General features: G+C 30.0%; 4 protein-coding genes across 13 annotated transcripts; 2 read left to right on the top strand and 2 right to left on the bottom strand.

The window, feature by feature from the left end:
• Positions 1-127: 127 nt before the first annotated feature.
• Mic26-27 (MICOS complex subunit 26/27) lies at positions 128-3,288 on the bottom strand. Of its 6 annotated transcripts, none has more exons than XM_034326998.2 (6): positions 3,133-3,288; positions 2,017-2,198; positions 1,720-1,841; positions 1,419-1,652; positions 816-958; positions 128-266 (listed from the first exon to the last, which is right to left on the bottom strand). In XM_034326998.2, exons 1-6 carry the CDS (start codon positions 3,271-3,273, stop codon positions 228-230), a joined length of 861 nt encoding a protein of 286 aa, XP_034182889.1. In that variant the 5' UTR covers positions 3,274-3,288; the 3' UTR covers positions 128-227. The 6 variants fall into 6 exon arrangements, with proteins under 6 accessions (XP_034182889.1, XP_034182894.1, XP_034182892.1 ...); XM_034327003.2 differs by lacking the exon at positions 3,133-3,288 and adding an exon at positions 2,799-2,946; XM_034327001.2 differs by lacking the exon at positions 3,133-3,288 and adding an exon at positions 2,405-2,576.
• Positions 3,289-3,650: 362 nt separating this feature from the next.
• Positions 3,651-16,122, bottom strand: Wwox (WW domain-containing oxidoreductase). 3 transcript variants are annotated; one of them, XM_034326997.2, is made up of 8 exons: positions 16,050-16,122; positions 5,322-5,409; positions 5,125-5,189; positions 4,806-5,042; positions 4,539-4,734; positions 4,284-4,469; positions 3,958-4,213; positions 3,651-3,888 (listed from the first exon to the last, which is right to left on the bottom strand). In XM_034326997.2, exons 2-8 carry the CDS (start codon positions 5,354-5,356, stop codon positions 3,679-3,681), a joined length of 1,185 nt encoding a protein of 394 aa, XP_034182888.1. In that variant the 5' UTR covers positions 5,357-5,409; positions 16,050-16,122; the 3' UTR covers positions 3,651-3,678. The 3 variants fall into 3 exon arrangements, with proteins under 3 accessions (XP_034182888.1, XP_034182886.1, XP_034182887.1); XM_034326995.2 differs by lacking the exon at positions 16,050-16,122 and adding an exon at positions 5,718-5,868; XM_034326996.2 differs by lacking the exon at positions 16,050-16,122 and having other exon boundaries at positions 5,322-5,553.
• SCCRO4 (DCN1-like protein SCCRO4) lies at positions 5,931-9,073 on the top strand. 3 transcript variants are annotated; one of them, XM_034327005.2, is made up of 7 exons: positions 5,931-6,058; positions 6,137-6,229; positions 6,430-6,662; positions 7,033-7,168; positions 7,380-7,746; positions 7,838-8,045; positions 8,125-9,064. In XM_034327005.2, the coding sequence occupies exons 4-7, from the start codon at positions 7,044-7,046 to the stop codon at positions 8,208-8,210; spliced, it is 786 nt and encodes a 261-aa protein (XP_034182896.1). In that variant the 5' UTR covers positions 5,931-6,058; positions 6,137-6,229; positions 6,430-6,662; positions 7,033-7,043; the 3' UTR covers positions 8,211-9,064. The 3 variants fall into 3 exon arrangements, with proteins under 3 accessions (XP_034182896.1, XP_034182895.1, XP_076548094.1); XM_034327004.2 differs by having other exon boundaries at positions 5,986-6,229; XM_076691979.1 differs by lacking the exons at positions 5,931-6,058; positions 6,137-6,229 and having other exon boundaries at positions 6,655-6,662; positions 8,125-9,073.
• Pus7 (pseudouridine synthase 7) lies at positions 12,526-15,812 on the top strand. Its single transcript, XM_034326994.2, has 6 exons — positions 12,526-12,927; positions 13,011-13,505; positions 13,573-14,049; positions 14,167-14,953; positions 15,035-15,186; positions 15,275-15,812. Exons 1-6 carry the CDS (start codon positions 12,768-12,770, stop codon positions 15,571-15,573), a joined length of 2,370 nt encoding a protein of 789 aa, XP_034182885.2. The 5' UTR covers positions 12,526-12,767; the 3' UTR covers positions 15,574-15,812.
• Positions 16,123-17,076: the final 954 nt, after the last annotated feature.

Genomic DNA, 17,076 nt, shown 5'->3' with positions numbered 1-17,076 from the left:
CAACAACTTACCAGCCGGGTTTCCAAAATAGGGGAGCACTATCGCCATCTACTAAAAAGCGGCTCTGCAATTTATCAACTGACAATCAGATTTTCGAGAAATCGGTAAATAAAATAAGACTTATTTATTAATATAGTTTCTTAATACTTTTATTTTTTAATTTTTATTTACACTTCTTATGAGTCATTTATATCATAAATTATTCAACGACTACTTAATGTAACGATTCATTTTTTTTCCTTTTCTGGTTTATCTGGTGTGCTCTCCTAAAATAGAAAATAAAAGTATACAATATCTTTGTTTAATGATAATTATACAAAAAGTTTAGACAACTTTAAATAATCATGATTGAAATGTTCAGAAATTATAAGTTTGTGAGGATATGGAGGCTACCTATTTACTTTTGTTTAATCTGGTTTTTTGAATTCTTTAAATTTTGGATTCTTGTTAGGGATTTCATTCAATGTTACTGATTCTAAAGACTTTGAACGATTTTCATTATTACGATGAAACGAAAGAAGGCGAGTTTCTGCTAACTCTTCAGGAGGCTTTTCCAAAACTATAATCAAACATTTTCTAATACAATTTTGAGATTAAAGAATAAAGTATTTAATTGTTAAATAAGATATTATCAGCGAATTAAAATATATTACTAATAAGTTAAAGTTTGCAATAAATATCTTTAAAATAATACACTTATTTAAATCTAAAAGCACTATCCTAGATTATATTATATAAAAAAATGGCAAACTATATTAACATTATAAAGTAAGGGAGGAATGATGCAATAAGGTGATATGATCGTTGCATCCTACCTCCGGTTTTTCAGTTGTATTCTCTTTTTTTTGTTCGAAAAATTTATCGAATGTTATCATACGAAAATATTCTGATTCAAACACATTTTTCAGGTGGAACATGTCAATTAATGAAATATCCTGTGGACTGTTTCCTGGTTTCACTGAAATTATTAATGTATCATAAACAATTGTTTTTTTATATTTTTCGTAAAGAATTCATATCAATTCAAAAACACATGTTTGAACTTAAACCTTGTTCTATATAAATTATAAATTCACTTTAAGCTATTTAACAGATATAAGAAATATTTTCGTATTAATAATAATTCAGAATGCTAAAACGTCTGAAATAAAGTTCATATCGTTTGCCATTCATGGTATTCGTACCGTGGAGTCTTGTTTAAACGAGATTCCGTATTATTTATGGTGCTTTGAACTTTATATTAGATAGTAGCATTGATTTTAAACTACCGCGGAAAATCGAGACTCTACTGTACATTCATTTTTTACTTTTCTGAAATATTTTCATACAAAAATATAAAAAAACAATAAAATCTATTTTTACTTTTTAATATTTTTGTAATATATGTTTAAATACTGAAGTGTGTTAATTGTATATACCACCATAGACGAAATTGTAACTAATATTTCCATAGTGTTCCACTCTATTCAATGTCTGTTTTGCTTCTTTAGGGAAACAAATACATCCAATAATACCAGCTCCTGTGGTTGTATAAAGTAACCGTTTAAACATGCCTCCTCTAAGACCTAGTACTAAACCTGATAAACCACCAATTCCAACAGCTCCTATTCGTGGCATAAGATTAGCTTCATCTTGAAGATAATCAATTATGACTGGAAAAATTAATATTTGATTATAGCAAATAAATACAGACACTTCATACTGAGTACAAATACATACATCTAAATTGATCAACAGTACTTGCAACATTATAGGAAATATTATTGAATGTAACCTTTACTTCTTGTATTGTTTCGCGTACTTTTCGAATATTTTCTTCCACAATAGAAGGATATCCTATGCTATAAAGAATTAGGAATTTTTTATAATATAAAATTTTTGCAACATATAATGCAATGTTTTTCAACAAAATTTCAAAGGCTTAAAATTATATATTTATAGTCTAAATGAATAAAATTGTTATAAAACATTTATATATAAAGAACTTTTATCAATATGAAATTACTTGTGCTTTACCATGGCATCTGTTTATTATACCCATCATCAACAGAATAAATGGGTAGTTCAGAAGGCTTTACTAATTTCTTTGCTTGTGTTTCAGTATTACATGGTGCAGTACGTTCTTCAGATGAGTTGACAGGTTTCATTGCAGGTACTGCAGCACACAACCCGCACGGCATCAAGAATTTCTTGAACAACTTTACATAAACACATATTGAAGTTTTCTTAAATATGTATTAGTAAGACCAATGAATTTTAAAATATTTTATTACTTACTATTTCCTATACAATATAATACTTATAAAATAAAGAAACTTTAATACAAAAATTAATTAATCCATAACATAATTGAATTAAAAATAAAAAACTAACACAATCTGTACCAATAGAGCTTTATAATTACCATTGTTCGTTGCATTTTGAAATATATAAAATTTCCTTTTATGATAATTCTTTTAAAATATATAGTTTATCTATAAATTGTGTAAAAATATCTTAAACCATTCCCAAAACATATCGCACATCGCTACTAAAATAAGTGTTTGGCTTGGCACTGCAGAAAGGAGCAGACCAAAATTTAACAAGTAAGCGACATCTAGTGCTAATTTCAAACAGCGCGATAATTGTAAAATATTTAAAAAGAAAACTAATAATAAATATTGTTAATAGCAATAATGTAAATTTACAAATTCTATCCTTAAAGTTTATGTTTGGAAACAATTATAATACAAAGATGTACTTATTTTAATTATGCTAACTACACAAAATATTATTGAAGTAAAAAAAATGATACATACCAAAATCATAATTTGCTTTTACAAAAATTTACGTGCAAATAATGTAAAATTTAATCACTAAAAGCAAAATTCTTGATACATCTTACATTTACATTACTTTATATAGAAGTGATATGGCATATTAGTGTCTTGTTATGTAGTCATTTGCAAAAATCCATAACAAATAAAGAAATAAAAGAAAATCAGAGAATTATACAAAATCGATACTTCTGTTTATAATAAAACAAACACAGATTTAAAATATCTTATTTGTACAAAATTTAATTACTTTTGTTATAATATGTTAATTACTGTTCAACTGATAAACTATCTGTTTCTTTATTTGAATACCTACTTTTATACCAGTTCGTCCAAATTCTACTAACACACCTGGTTGATAATCATCACAACGGTGTACCGGTTCCCTACAAGTTATGTCTTTACCAAATACATTACCAATAGTAGATTCCAAAAATTTGTGTACGTAATTATGCATAATGGTCTTAAATGATGGAGTATAATTTTCGGTATATAAAATGTTGAAAAGTGAAATTTTGAAAATTATATATTGTTCACAAAATTAAAAATAATTACGGAGCCATTTTTGAATCTAATATTAAGCTATTTTCAAATATATCATCAGTTTGTTTCTTATTTATTTGTTTTACTAAACATTAGTTTACGTTATTGAGTACAGGAAAAGTCTAATATAAAATTAAAACAAGACCCATATACATTAATTTCCAGTTTATTAAATCCATTTAAATCATTTAAGAAATCAAAACAATTTATTACTTATATACAATAATAATTTTTATAAAAGTAAATATAAATTTCTTACTGATTTAAACATTTTTGGTTTAAATGTCTTACATCTCTATAACTTGAAAAATAAGTTATTTTATTTTAAAGCTAATGTTTCCCAAAGTTTGTCTTTTTTCATAATACTTATAATCATTTCTTGACTAACAGACCATAATCTTGCGGCAAGTGCAGGATCTAAGGCAACATTTGATGGATCGCAACGATAACAATTATTGAAATAAACTCCAGTAACACCTTCCAATTCTGGTGCTGTCGCACAAAAAACAGAAGTACTTGCTGCTTGTTGCTGTAAAATAAAAAGATTTTAATTAAGAGTTTTCCGCTAATCCTTATTGTAAATTAATAATTGTCGTACCAGCGATTTTGTGAAAGGTCGAACGAACATAAATAATAATCGTAATGTCCACGAATAACGAGACAGTGAAGAAGAAACCATATTACCAGGATGACAACTGAATACGCTTACAGACGGCCAACACTTTGCTAGTTCTTGTGCAAATAAAATATTACATAATTTTGAATCATTATATGCTCCCATAAACCAATATTTATATGCAGGAGGAGAAAGAGTTAATTGATGAAAATCTTCTACTGTTCGAAGAGATGAGAATCTATAAAACATTATAAATTCAATTAATGCATTAAATTTCAATTATTTTATAACTAAACAATTTTTTATACCTATGTGATTCACTTGAAACTACCACTACCCTAGAATTATGACAACTTCGAATTGGATGTTCTAATAAAAGTGTAAAATAAAAATGTGAAAGATGATTAATTTGGAATGTTGCTTCATAGCCATCTTTTGTAAGTTGATAAGGAATTGCAAACACTCCAGCATTTAATATAAGAATGTGAAGAGTTCTGAAAATAGAAAACATTAATAATGATTTATAAACTTCTGTTTTTGATTTATAGTAGTAATATTTTTACCTATATTTTTGTTTGAATTTTTCAGCTGCTTCTCTAACACTATGTAAGGATGACAAATCTAAATGCAGTGTTTCACATATTACATTATCTCTTTCTTGTTGTATTTTTTGAACTGCTTCTTCAGCTTTTTTCATATCTCTGCAGGCTAAAATAACTCTGCATCCATGTAGAGCTAATGATCTAGCAGTTTCAAACCCTACAAACATAACATTTTCTTATGCTAAGGAACTATTTTAATGTTAAACAAATATAGTTGTAGTTTTTTACCTATGCCTGTATTAGCACCAGTAACAATGGCAATTTTGCCTCTTAAATCTCTACCATGTAAAACAGATAATGCTGTGCTACTACTATCAAAACGCTGCCGTACAGGTTGTGATGATTCTCTATATTCCGTAGCAAATGCAAGTCTTGGATCAGTATATGTTGTTGTACGATTCATATGATCAACAAATAAAACTTTACCATCTTCTGATACACATCTTTCCCATCCAGATGGCAATTCTTATAATATATAATATCATTAAGTTATTATCAATAAATTTATAAGTGATTAATAGTGTGTATATAGAAGATAATATCATACCCCCTTCAACAATTTTTTTACGACCTGTTCTAGGATGTGTCCACTGAGTGCCTTTTGTGTAATGACTAAAAAAAAATACATAATTCTGTTACTTACAAAGTGATATTTCTACCATATCATATTATTTATTATATATTTTTCTGTATGCATGCATTACAATAGTTTCCATATAATTTATTACAATAGTTATTATTTACTTGACATAATAAACGTTTCCATCCACGGTGGTCATTTCCTCCCATCCAGGAGGTAATTCATCTTCACTGTCAGAGTCATTCAGAATACCTATCATTTTGTGAAAATTTTACTTTTTTACATTAATATGTGTTTGATTCACTGCCTTAGTATTAATTAAATAAATACATTGCCACAACATTGCTTAAATCTAGTTTATATATTTTAAGTTCATACGATAATATGCATGTAAGTTACCAACATTAGAAAGGAGAAAAACAGTGTGGTAGTTTTTAGTTGAATTTTATTTTAAATAATCTTGTGTGAAAAATATCTTATACAACTGTAATGCCATTTTTAAATTATATTATAATTGTAGAATATATGATTTGCGTTAATGAAGTGCAAAACTCGCTTACTGTATAATAAAAAATAATTTTCTGAAGCGTTAATTTTTCCGCCATTCAAAGATTGCGCTAGCAGTGTTGTTTTTAAATATTCTTTATTACAAATGATTTGTACTTTATATTCTTTTCTGTGTTGAGTTTCGTACATTGCGCTACAGATAGCATCTGTATAAAATAACTTAAATTCATAACAAAACAATGATATTCACTTTTTGTTTAACAATTATTCAGACTAGTGAAAAATAAATTCTACAATTGGCATCCCTGCAAAAAAGGCATGCTATCTCGAAACGGCAATAAAATGAAATAAAGCAGAGCTGCGAAAAAATTTTATTTAACCGTGCATCGTTTAGGTAGTACAAAATATCCAAATTAATAAATTAGCGAAATATTTGATGACGCTGACACTATGTTTAATATTATTTTTATAGACTGAATTAGAAAGCAAATTTTATATTGATGTTGACTTTTGACTGTGAGAAATACATTTCTGGTACAATTGCTCTAGTGGTTTGTTGAACAAGGTAGGGAGGGTCTCTTCAATTCATCGTACATTTATGTATTTTGGACTAATTATATAGTAATCATCAATACACAATTTTCTGAGCATCTAATATTGAAATGTGACTCATGTCGCAGTAAAAAATAATTTCCATAAATAAGCTCTATAATATAACAACTTAATCCTATTTTTACATTTTTAATATAATTGTTCTTTTTACAGAACATATTAATAATTCTTAGGTATTTATTTGTAATATCACATGTGTAAAGTGGTCAAAACTAAAGTAAGAAAAGTTGAAAATTACGTAGCACTCCAATTATTTGTCAGACCTAACCTGAAACTCAATACTCTAAAACGGGAAGGAGATGTCAGTTTAGCTAGTGTAAATCAGTTATATTACGGATCCTCTGAATCTTCTTAATTTTTGATATTATTTACGTCTTTGCTGCGTGGTGAGTATTTAATTTTTCATTATATATAATATTCCTATACAGATTAATTACATATATTTTTTTAAACTAGTTATTATGTTTTATTAATGTATATATTTTCTTTTTTATTATAATGCAGGTAGAAGTATTTTGACTGAAAGAATTTAAATTTAAACTATCTTAACTAAGGGAATATAAATAAAGCATAATTATTGCAATTATCTTTGTATATGATTAAAAATTTTGTTAACAAAATGTTTATTTTGTAATAACACATTTATAAGTCATTTTTAAGTTTTATTATTTAAAAGATATTAAAATATTAATATATTATAATAATAATGTATTATAATTGATACTTGTTTACATAAAGATTAAATTATCTTTATAGTTAAAAGAGGGATGCCACGCAGCAAGCGTAGAGCGCCCTCTAGCACAAATCATCATACATCTATTGAAATGTCACCGAGTGCTCATGAGGAGGGTATACCAAGGCATCCATCAAAACGTTTAAGACATACATCTAGGTATATTAAATTAATAACATCGGTCAGTCATAATCAAATTTCATAGTGTATATATCTATGTATTCAAGTACTCTATTGTATCAAATAACATGATTTCCTTTATTGTTGTTTCTTATGTATTTTCATTCCTCTGAACAGTAATAACATTAAAATTTATATAACAGTGTTGTTTTATATTAATAATAACAGTAAATATATCTTTGTTTTTCAGTGCAAGACGTTATACAAAAACAGAAGATGTCTCAAGTGTCTCATCTTTTTCCCAAAAACGTTGTATCACATGGTTTAGAGAATATACAACACCTGATGATTCTGACACACTTGGTCCAGAAGGAATGGAAAAATTTTGTGAAGATATAGGTGTAGAACCTGAAAATGTAGTTATGCTTGTTCTTGCATATAAAATGAATGCCAGACAAATGGGTTTCTTCACTCTAAGTGAATGGTTAAAAGGCCTCTCGGAATTACAGTGTGATTCTATTAGTAAAATACAACAAAAACTTGAGTACCTAAGGAATCAATTAAATGATCCACATACGTTTAAAGGAATTTACAGATATGCTTATGATTTTGCTAGAGTAAACAATATTTTATATATACTAATTTTGATGTGCATATATGTTAATATTTAATATTATTAATATACTGTTAATACTGTTTATGTTTCAGGACAAAGATCAAAGAAGTATGGATATGGAAACTGCAAGAGTTATGTTACAGTTGCTTTTAGGAAAACATTGGCCACTGTTTACACAATTTGCTCAGTTCCTAGATCAGTCCAAGTACAAAGTTATTAATAAAGATCAGTGGTGCAACATTTTAGAGTTTTCTCGTACAATTAATCATGACTTATCTAATTATGACTTAGATGGAGCATGTATGTAGTTTGATAGTAACTTCCTATAAATATCTTTTACATTATGTACTTAAATTCATCATACACACTATCATTTTAGGGCCAGTAATGCTTGACGAATTTGTTGAATGGTTAAAAATGCAGAGAGGTGAGGAAGCAGCATCAACAGAAACTAGAGGCAGCTGAAACATTTAATAGTAATAGTCCACTAAAATGAAACAAACTCATCTCTTCTGTCATCGTAATTTGTTAATAACAAAATTTCTGTTTATATCATAACCTCGCAACATTTCAGTTATCATCATTCGTACTATGTTTTTCTATTAATCAATAATAAATGTAAGTAGTTTATCTTAATATGATTTTACACTATGTTCTAAACACATTGTGCTTAGAAATTTTCTAGGTTATTTTCAATTATTTATCACCATTCATTATTAATCCAGAGTTTGTCGCAGAAACTCTTGTGATTAAAAGTAATACTATTTTAATGTAAGATTTGCTTGTGCAATTTATGAGATATGATTTCAAATATGGAATCAAACAGAGTAGGAAAGTATAATAGCCCCTAACTGACAAAATTGTATAATCATAAAAATCATTTTTACTGTTTTATTTTTATAGATTGATGTGTAATTATGAAAGACTTTGTTTCAGTTGATTTAGTTTGTTATAAATTAAACGCTATAAAATTTACATACAGTTGTCATAAACCTATGATCAATATGCTTTACAGTATTTAATTGAATTTCATAAAAATTTTTACAAAGCTTCAACACATGTATTATTATTATTACAAAACACTTAATCACAAATACTATTGTGTAGATTCATGAATTAAATAATATGTATACTATATAAGTGCTATTACAATGTTTAGTGTTTAAAATACAATAAGATGCATTGATATATATTACTTAGGCAACATTAAATAATTGCTATGAATGCCATAATATTCATGTACATTAGAATATCAAATCTCGTATTAAGGTATTGTAACATTTATGAAATATAACTGAAATTAAATTTTTTTAAAATACTGATTTAAAAATAATACACTATTTTCTTTACTAAATAATGAGTAATAACACTTTTCTTAAATTAAAAAATGTTATAATAAAGAGTGTTTTATTTAATTTTTATTTTAATTAATCCAAGGAAGTACGAATTCAAAAGAATTTCTGTTTAAATTCTTCACATAACTCACATATTATCATAAAAATTTTTGCGACAACTCGCAATGGATTAATGTGTGGTGATTATTGAAATAATTTTGTAATATATTTTAGTTTATTTGCTAATTTTCAATAATTAGCTGAATATTTGGATATACATTGAAATTTTAATGTTTATAAATAAATTCTGTCAAATATAGGCAATCACTGCAATTACAATTAAAAATTAGTTCTGTTATGTAAAAATTCATTTATGTATATTGATTTCTTCCATATGTACTACTTCTATTATAAATAATGATATCATTAGCAATATAATATAAAATTGAATTTCAAATTTCGCTCATAACTTCCAAATTAATAGTAATCTTCCATTCGTGGATGCAAAATATCTAATGGAAAATTATAAACTCGTACGTAACAAAGGAATTAGAGACAAAAAAATAAAATTATTGTATGTCACTGCAATACAACTGCCATGTGGAAAATATAATGTAACGAAGGACACGAAATAAATAAAATACTTTTTTCAATAGTTTTTCAAAATATTTTTCTTTAAGTTGCTAAAATAATTGTCGAACAAACTTGTATTTTAAGAAGACCGCCGAAGATAATTTTAAAATTCGATCTCAGCGCCATCTATACGGAAACTTCGGAAACTGCACAACGTCTTACCGACCAAGGATACGGAATAGTAAATGTGACCGTTTCGACCAATCAACCTACATGAAGCTAGCCGGAAGAAATAATAAAATATGATTATTATTGTTAGTGTATTTCGTTTGTAAATCGTTTATGATTGATTGTGAGTCTAGTTTTAACGTTTGTGACAAATTAGTTCTTTTGTAATTTTTTATAATAAACAGATTCTGTGATAACTGATAACTGTAACTGATTGGAAATCGTTTGTGATTTACAAATATATCATTTTCATTGTTTATGAGTGAAGAATTTCTTAATTATTTACAAGTTTGTTTTATAATAAATAAATGTAGTGCTCATGCGCTACAGATCCGGTCGTACCCATCACTATTCCGAACAAGTGAGTTTCACGATTTGTTCGTTTTTAGGTCTTATATTTCGCTATTTGCTTCGGGGTCCCTGACACCCCGGTGGCATTTATCGGCACCTAGGGGTCTCAGATACCCCGAATGCCGTAGTGTCGGTAAGCAAAGAGTGTCACCGGTGCTTCGGGGTTCCTGACACCCCAATATGATATCATGTCGGTATTTAGAGACAGTCACTGGTGCTTCGGGGTCCCTGGTACCCCGGGTGCTATGTTATTGGTATTCAAAGATAGTCACCGGCGTTTTGGAGTCCTTAATAGCCCAATGTGATATCAGGTCGGTACGCAGAGGGCGTCATCGGCGCAGCGGGGTCCCTAACACCCCTGGATAATACCAGGTCCGTATGAACAGGGCACAACCAGTATAGTTTTTATCCAGTTTATTTAGTTTACTTCATTTATTTTTTTTTGCTTATTAAACAAGCTCATCGAAGGGGAATAACATTTATGATTATATCCCTCTTCTGGGTTTCAGCCGAGGACCCCATTTATTTTACTTTTTCCAGTTATTTATATAATTTCATCCCTCATTATAGGCCAAGGCCATCTCAGTATCCCTTACATCCCTGCATTCCTTCCATCCCAGCATTCCTTACATTCCTGCAACCCTTAAATACCCATTTTTTTTTTAACGTGGTGGAAATCTTCAGAAAGACACCTTCAGCCCCCCTGGGGAGGGGCCGGAGGTAGTGAGGGATTTTTACCCACGAAAAATCACCACGGTGGCCTGCACTAGGGCCATAGGGAGGGTCCTTTGACCCTCCGCCATGTGCTAAACTCCGCCGACATCGGGGGCCACACCAGATGCCGGCACTCCTCGGGCCGCGTGCAGTGGAGACCGGGGCCACAGCCCCGGACCCCTACGGAATTCCTTTACATCCCTCGTTCCGTTACATCTCGGCATTCCTTATAATAAATATATTATAAAGACTGCTTCGAGTAAAGGTAAGTAAAGGTAAGTTAGTTCCTTTTTTCGCCGCCAGAGAGCGCTAATTTGACACCGAAATTTTAGTTCACATATTTGCCGCTAGGGGCGCAATTTGTCGAGAATTTTTTTCAAAAAACAGCGCCCCCTAGCGGCAAAAATGCGAACTAAAATTTCGATGTCGAATCAGCGCCCTCTGGTGGCGCAAAAAGGAACTAAATCGTGCTCGATTTCTGGCCCCCTGGCGGCAAAAATGCGAACTGAAATTTCGTTGTCGGATCAGCACCCTCTGGTGGCGAAAAGGGGAACTAAATTTGTATAAAATCGCAGAGTTTATAGCCGCAAAAATTTCAACTCAATTTCAGGGAGGTACTGGGATGTATGGAATGCAGGAATATAAGTGATACAAGGATGTATAGGATACAGGCATGCAGGATGCAGGAATATAAGTGATACATGGATGTAAAGGATACAGGCATGTAAGGGATGTAAGGATGTAAGGGATGTTGGGATATAAAGAAGGCAGGAATGTGAAGAATGCAGGGATGTAAGGGATGAAGAGATGTAAGGAATGTCGGGATGTAAGGGATAAAGAGATGTAAGGAATGTAGGGATATAAGGAATGAAGCGATGTTAGAAATGTAGGGATGGAAAGAATGTATGGATGAAAAGAATGTAGGGATGAAGAGAATGTAGGCATGAAAAGAATGTAGGGATGAAAAGAATGTAGGGATGAAAAGAATGTATGGCTGAAGAGAATGTAGGGATAAAAAGAATGTAGGGATGAAAAGAATGCAGGGATGTAAGGGATGAAGAGGTGTAAGGAATGTCGGGATGTAAGGGATAATGATATGTAAGGAATGTAGGGATGTAAGGGATGAAGGGATGAAGGGATGTAAGGAATATAAGGATCAAAAGAATGCAGAGATGTTAGGAATACTGAGATGTAAGGGTTGCTGGGATATAAGGAATGCAGTGATATAAGGGTGCAGAGATATAGTGGAATCAGAGCTATAAAGGGTGCAGACGGAAATAATAAAATCAACACGTTCGTCCTCCTGAGGAGTTTATTCAATACGCTAAGAAGATAATTACAGTAAATTATATGAACGCAGAAAATAAAATAAGGGTATATGTATGTACAACCTTGAGGATGCTCAGCGTCCCTCTAAGGAAACTGGCGATTTAATTTAATTTAGTTTAACCTCTTTAGGGTAAATTGGGATGCGTTTTGCATTCCAATTATACCAAAGTGATGTCGCCTTTTAGGGGCTTTGGTCCCTCTCATGCTCCGCGAACTATTTGTCATTTTTGTCAGCATGGTTGTATCGTCGTCAACAGTTTAGATTATGTCGGTATTTCAGATCGTAAGACGCGAACTCCCATAATATGATCGATCTATTTTATATTTTCTTCGTGGTTATGATTCTGTAAATATGTATATCAAATTGGATGCAGTAGAATTGTAGTAGGATTGAACCGACTGCTTTAGAAATTACAGGAAGCAGAGAATTGTATGCAACAAAACAAAAATTAATTTAATTTCTTATTGAATTATTCAATAAACAATATCTGCAATGGCAAGTAAAGATATCGATTCGGAAAACAATTCCAAAGATACTGAACTTGGACGTGGATCTGAACCAGAAGGTATACGTGAGAAATGCCAAAAAGATTTTAAAAGAAATTGGCGAGCAAATAATGATTATAGACGAAATCGTGGTTCATACCACAGTGGTAAGATTTTAGCATTGGACTGTTTAAAATTATACATTTATAGCATTATAAATTTTTATTAAATTTTGATTTTATTCTAACAGGATATCGAAATGATAATTTTGGTCGAAAACCATTTAAGCGTAATTGGTCAAATATTCAACAGGATAGTAAAAGAAAGAAGATGAAAGTTGGGAATCGGTTAAGAGAATGTGATGTAGGCATCACAGAATTTATAGGCAATGAAGGATTTTCTGGTGTAATTAAAGAAAGATATACAGATTTTCATGTGAATGAAATTGCTCTCGATGGACAGATAGCTAAGTTAACAAATCAAGACATTCCAGTATATGAGGAAGAAAATGAAAATCTAGAAGACTTAAAAATATCTGTATCCGATATAGTATGGGATCAGTTACAGACTTTAAAAGATCCAGGATCATCATCCATAGAAATTGATGTAACGGATATGGATAAGAATCAGCGTAGAGCAATTCATACAATTGCTAAAAAGATGACAGATGTTGTTAGTCAAACTGTAGATAAAGATAATAGGAAAATTATGATGATTATGCCAAGTAAAAAAGATAGTAGCAATTGTATGTTAAATATTTGTATTTATAATAATATTTATTTTAGTATATTAATATTATGTTGTTCTGTTAGGTCATACTTTTCAGAGAGATAATCGGAAAGATTGGAGAAACCGTCCTGGTGAATATTGCTATTTTTTGTTACACAAAGTAAATATGGATACTATGGATGCTTTGAATCAATTGGCTATGAATCTACGTATGAGACCAAATAACTTTAACTATGCTGGTACAAAAGATCGTAGAGCTTGGACTACTCAATGGGTTAGTTTGAGAAAAGTAGAGCCATCAGATATATTACGAGCAGCGAGAAATGTACGTGGAGCATTTGTAGGAAACTTTAAGTTTACAAAAGAACCTTTGAAATTAGGCATGCTTTGTGGTAATCATTTTAGAATTGCTTTGAGAAATATAAATGGAACTGATGAGCAAATTGAGATAACAATGATTTCCTTAAGAGACCATGGGTTTATAAATTATTATGGTTTACAAAGATTTGGCACTGTAGTTGCCATTCCAACTTACGAAATCGGCAAAACTTTACTTCAGGGTAATTGTTTTTATTTTGAACTTGAAATTCTAAGGATTTTATTTAAGTTTTTTACAATTTTATATAAAATTTAGTCAATAAATTATTGTTTATCTGTGTTATATTTGTTAAAATCAGGTAAATGGAATGAAGCAATTGAATTAATTTTGAAGCCCAGAGAAGGGGAACAAGATAGAGATTTAGTAGATGCAAGAAAAATATATGAAACAACTAAAGACGCATATGCCGCATATAAAAAGATTAAGAGATACGATAAAATAGAAGCTGCTCTTTTAAAGGGTATTTACACATGCGGAGATAGTAATCCTCAAGGAGCTTTAGATTTAATACCAAGAAATGCTCGGTTAATGTATATTCACGCGTATCAAAGTTTCGTATGGAATCACATGGTGTCAAGGAGAATAAAAGAATTTGGAACAAAACCTATAGTCGGAGATTTAGTATATGAAAATAATACAAAACAAAGCGACAACGACGAGGATTTTGTATACGATAACGAAAATGAACGCGTCACTGAAGATATCGCAGAATCTAATGAAAATACCAATAAATCAGGAGATGAATCATGTACAGATGCACCAAAAGAGGATGGAATAATCGAAGAATCTACAGAGCCATCATCTCCTTCAATTAAAGAAATAACCAGTGCTACAGAATCTTGTCTTAAAATAGACGAAGGTTCAGAGAAAAGTAAAACTACTAGTGAGAAAAATGAAACTGAAGATTTATATAATCTTCCCGCAGTAAAAATTCTGAAAGAAGAAGATTTATCTAACTACACATTGGCGGATGTACTGATGCCCCAAGTTGGTTGGAAAGTTACATATCCATCTTATGCCAAATCTTGGTTCGATGAGTTTTTAGCAAAAGATGGACTCACAACAGATCTTAGGCAAAAGAATAAGTAAGCTCATTAAAGAGTAATTTAGTACACTTGTTATTTTAATAAAAGCATTGTCTATATTTTATCTTCACTTCATTTCAGAAAATATAGTTTAGGAGGCACTTATAGAAAAATATTACAGATTCCATCAAATTTATCTTGGAAAATTATGCATTATAAAGAAAAACATAGTGATCTTATCATGTGTGATATTGATGAAATGAGAAAGTCAACGGCTCCAAAAGATGAGCCAGGTAGAAACTATAACTGATGTTTAATTTATTTTAAATTTAAGTATGATATTAATAAAATGTATTGCATGTATAATTTTTATTTTTTCAGAGGGACAATACAAAGCTTTAATTATTGAAATGTCGTTAAAATCATCTACATACGCGACAATGGCACTACGTGAAATTTTAAAATACGATACTTCGGCACAAGCACAGGCAGCTCAGTCTGCTGCATGTAATGCAGAAGTCGAGAATTCAAATGCTTCACCGGATGTTATAGAAAATGAAAATTCTGCAGAAATTGATAGGAACGACGAAGATGAGAAATGTACCGAAACTCAAGAGCAAGATACGAAATCTATCGACGAAACGAAGGATGATAAAATAGAAGTATCCAATGCAATATAAAACTGTGATATGTTGCTTTAATATTTTATAATTGATAATCAACTAAATTTTTCATACGAGTAAATAAATGGTAGAAAATATTTATGTAATATTAAGTATATATAACAACAAGAATCGAATTATTGTTTAATGAAAACTATTATTTTTTTTTTTTTACAAATATTTGTCACCTTTATTTTGTTTATATTTACAGTAAGAATATTCAACTCAGAAAATACTTTTCATTTTAAGTTCATGTTAAAAACAAGACTGAATAATTCCATATCAGTTCTGAAAGTTAATTTACGATTCTATTTAATAAACAATATAATTTCTATGATTGTTATAAAAATAAAATATTTCTATTGTTTATACGTATAACTGCTAAAAAGGGATGATGTATGTTTTCCTCGCTTCAATAAATTATGAAAATGCATATAATTGAATTAAATTTTTTTTGTAAATATAAAATTGTGGAATGTTCACGTTTGAATTACCTTCGAAATCGATCTTCCACGATAATGTTGCAGCCTACAGAAGGTAAATCGAGGTATTGTTGCACGTGGTCGATGAAGGAGCGATTTGTAATGATTCTGAGGAGAGTTGAATAGCGTTAATATCCTCTCAGGTGACAAACGAGGGGACGACGCTGCGGGACGTCCGGCGTCCCGATGCCATACGACAAATTATCTCACCTCCGGTTGAATACCGTGAAAAATCGTCAATATCATGACAAAGCGTTACTGTTGATCGACGAAAACGTATCGTTCCAGCAGGAGCAATTAAACGTCATCCTAGTATAAACGATACGTTTTATGGTCATAATACTCCATAATAGTAAACAAAATTTCGCTTTTGAGAGCAGTAGAAATTTAAAAAAAAATTTCAATTTCACAAATTTACAATTTTTATTTTCATTTGTATCGAAATAAACGTTAAGTTTGAATTCAATTGTTAATAATTAAATTCTGTTGTAATTAATTTTGAGTGATTCTGCATGAGTACATAATACTTTATTTACACATTGCGGATGTTTCAAATTTTTAATTCAATTTGTCTCGAATACGCCTTTGCGTTATTTAGAAAAATGTTACAGGAGATATGATTTATTTGCATGACTTTTACTTTACGAGGGAATATGGTACTATTTTAATATCCTTGGTACCAGTTGGCACGATGAAGTAATAGAACGTACAATATGGGGCAGTAGAACATAATTAATCATATGGAGCAAAATTTCTTTTATATACTCTGAAACTTTTCAGTTATTGTTTATTTCAGAAAATATTTTATAATTTCATCATACGAAGAGTCCTAGTTTAACAATAATACACAACATTATAACAAATAAACATATTACCTTAATTACTCTACCTTAACTACTTTAAATTTAATAATTTAATTAAGAAGAGAAGAGAACTTTTGTAATATAAAATACTATTTCGAATTTTTAGCTATAAATAAAGAAGGTAAGTTAAGTAATGTGTTTATCTGTTGTGATGTGTATTATGAAAAGGTGTATCA

Source organism: Osmia lignaria, chromosome 14 (genome assembly GCF_051020975.1).
Source record: "Osmia lignaria lignaria isolate PbOS001 chromosome 14, iyOsmLign1, whole genome shotgun sequence".
In the NCBI taxonomy this organism is placed as follows: Eukaryota; Metazoa; Arthropoda; class Insecta; order Hymenoptera; family Megachilidae; genus Osmia; species Osmia lignaria.
Note: the sequence above shows the minus strand (reverse complement) of the source record. Positions and strands in the feature narration are given on the sequence as shown.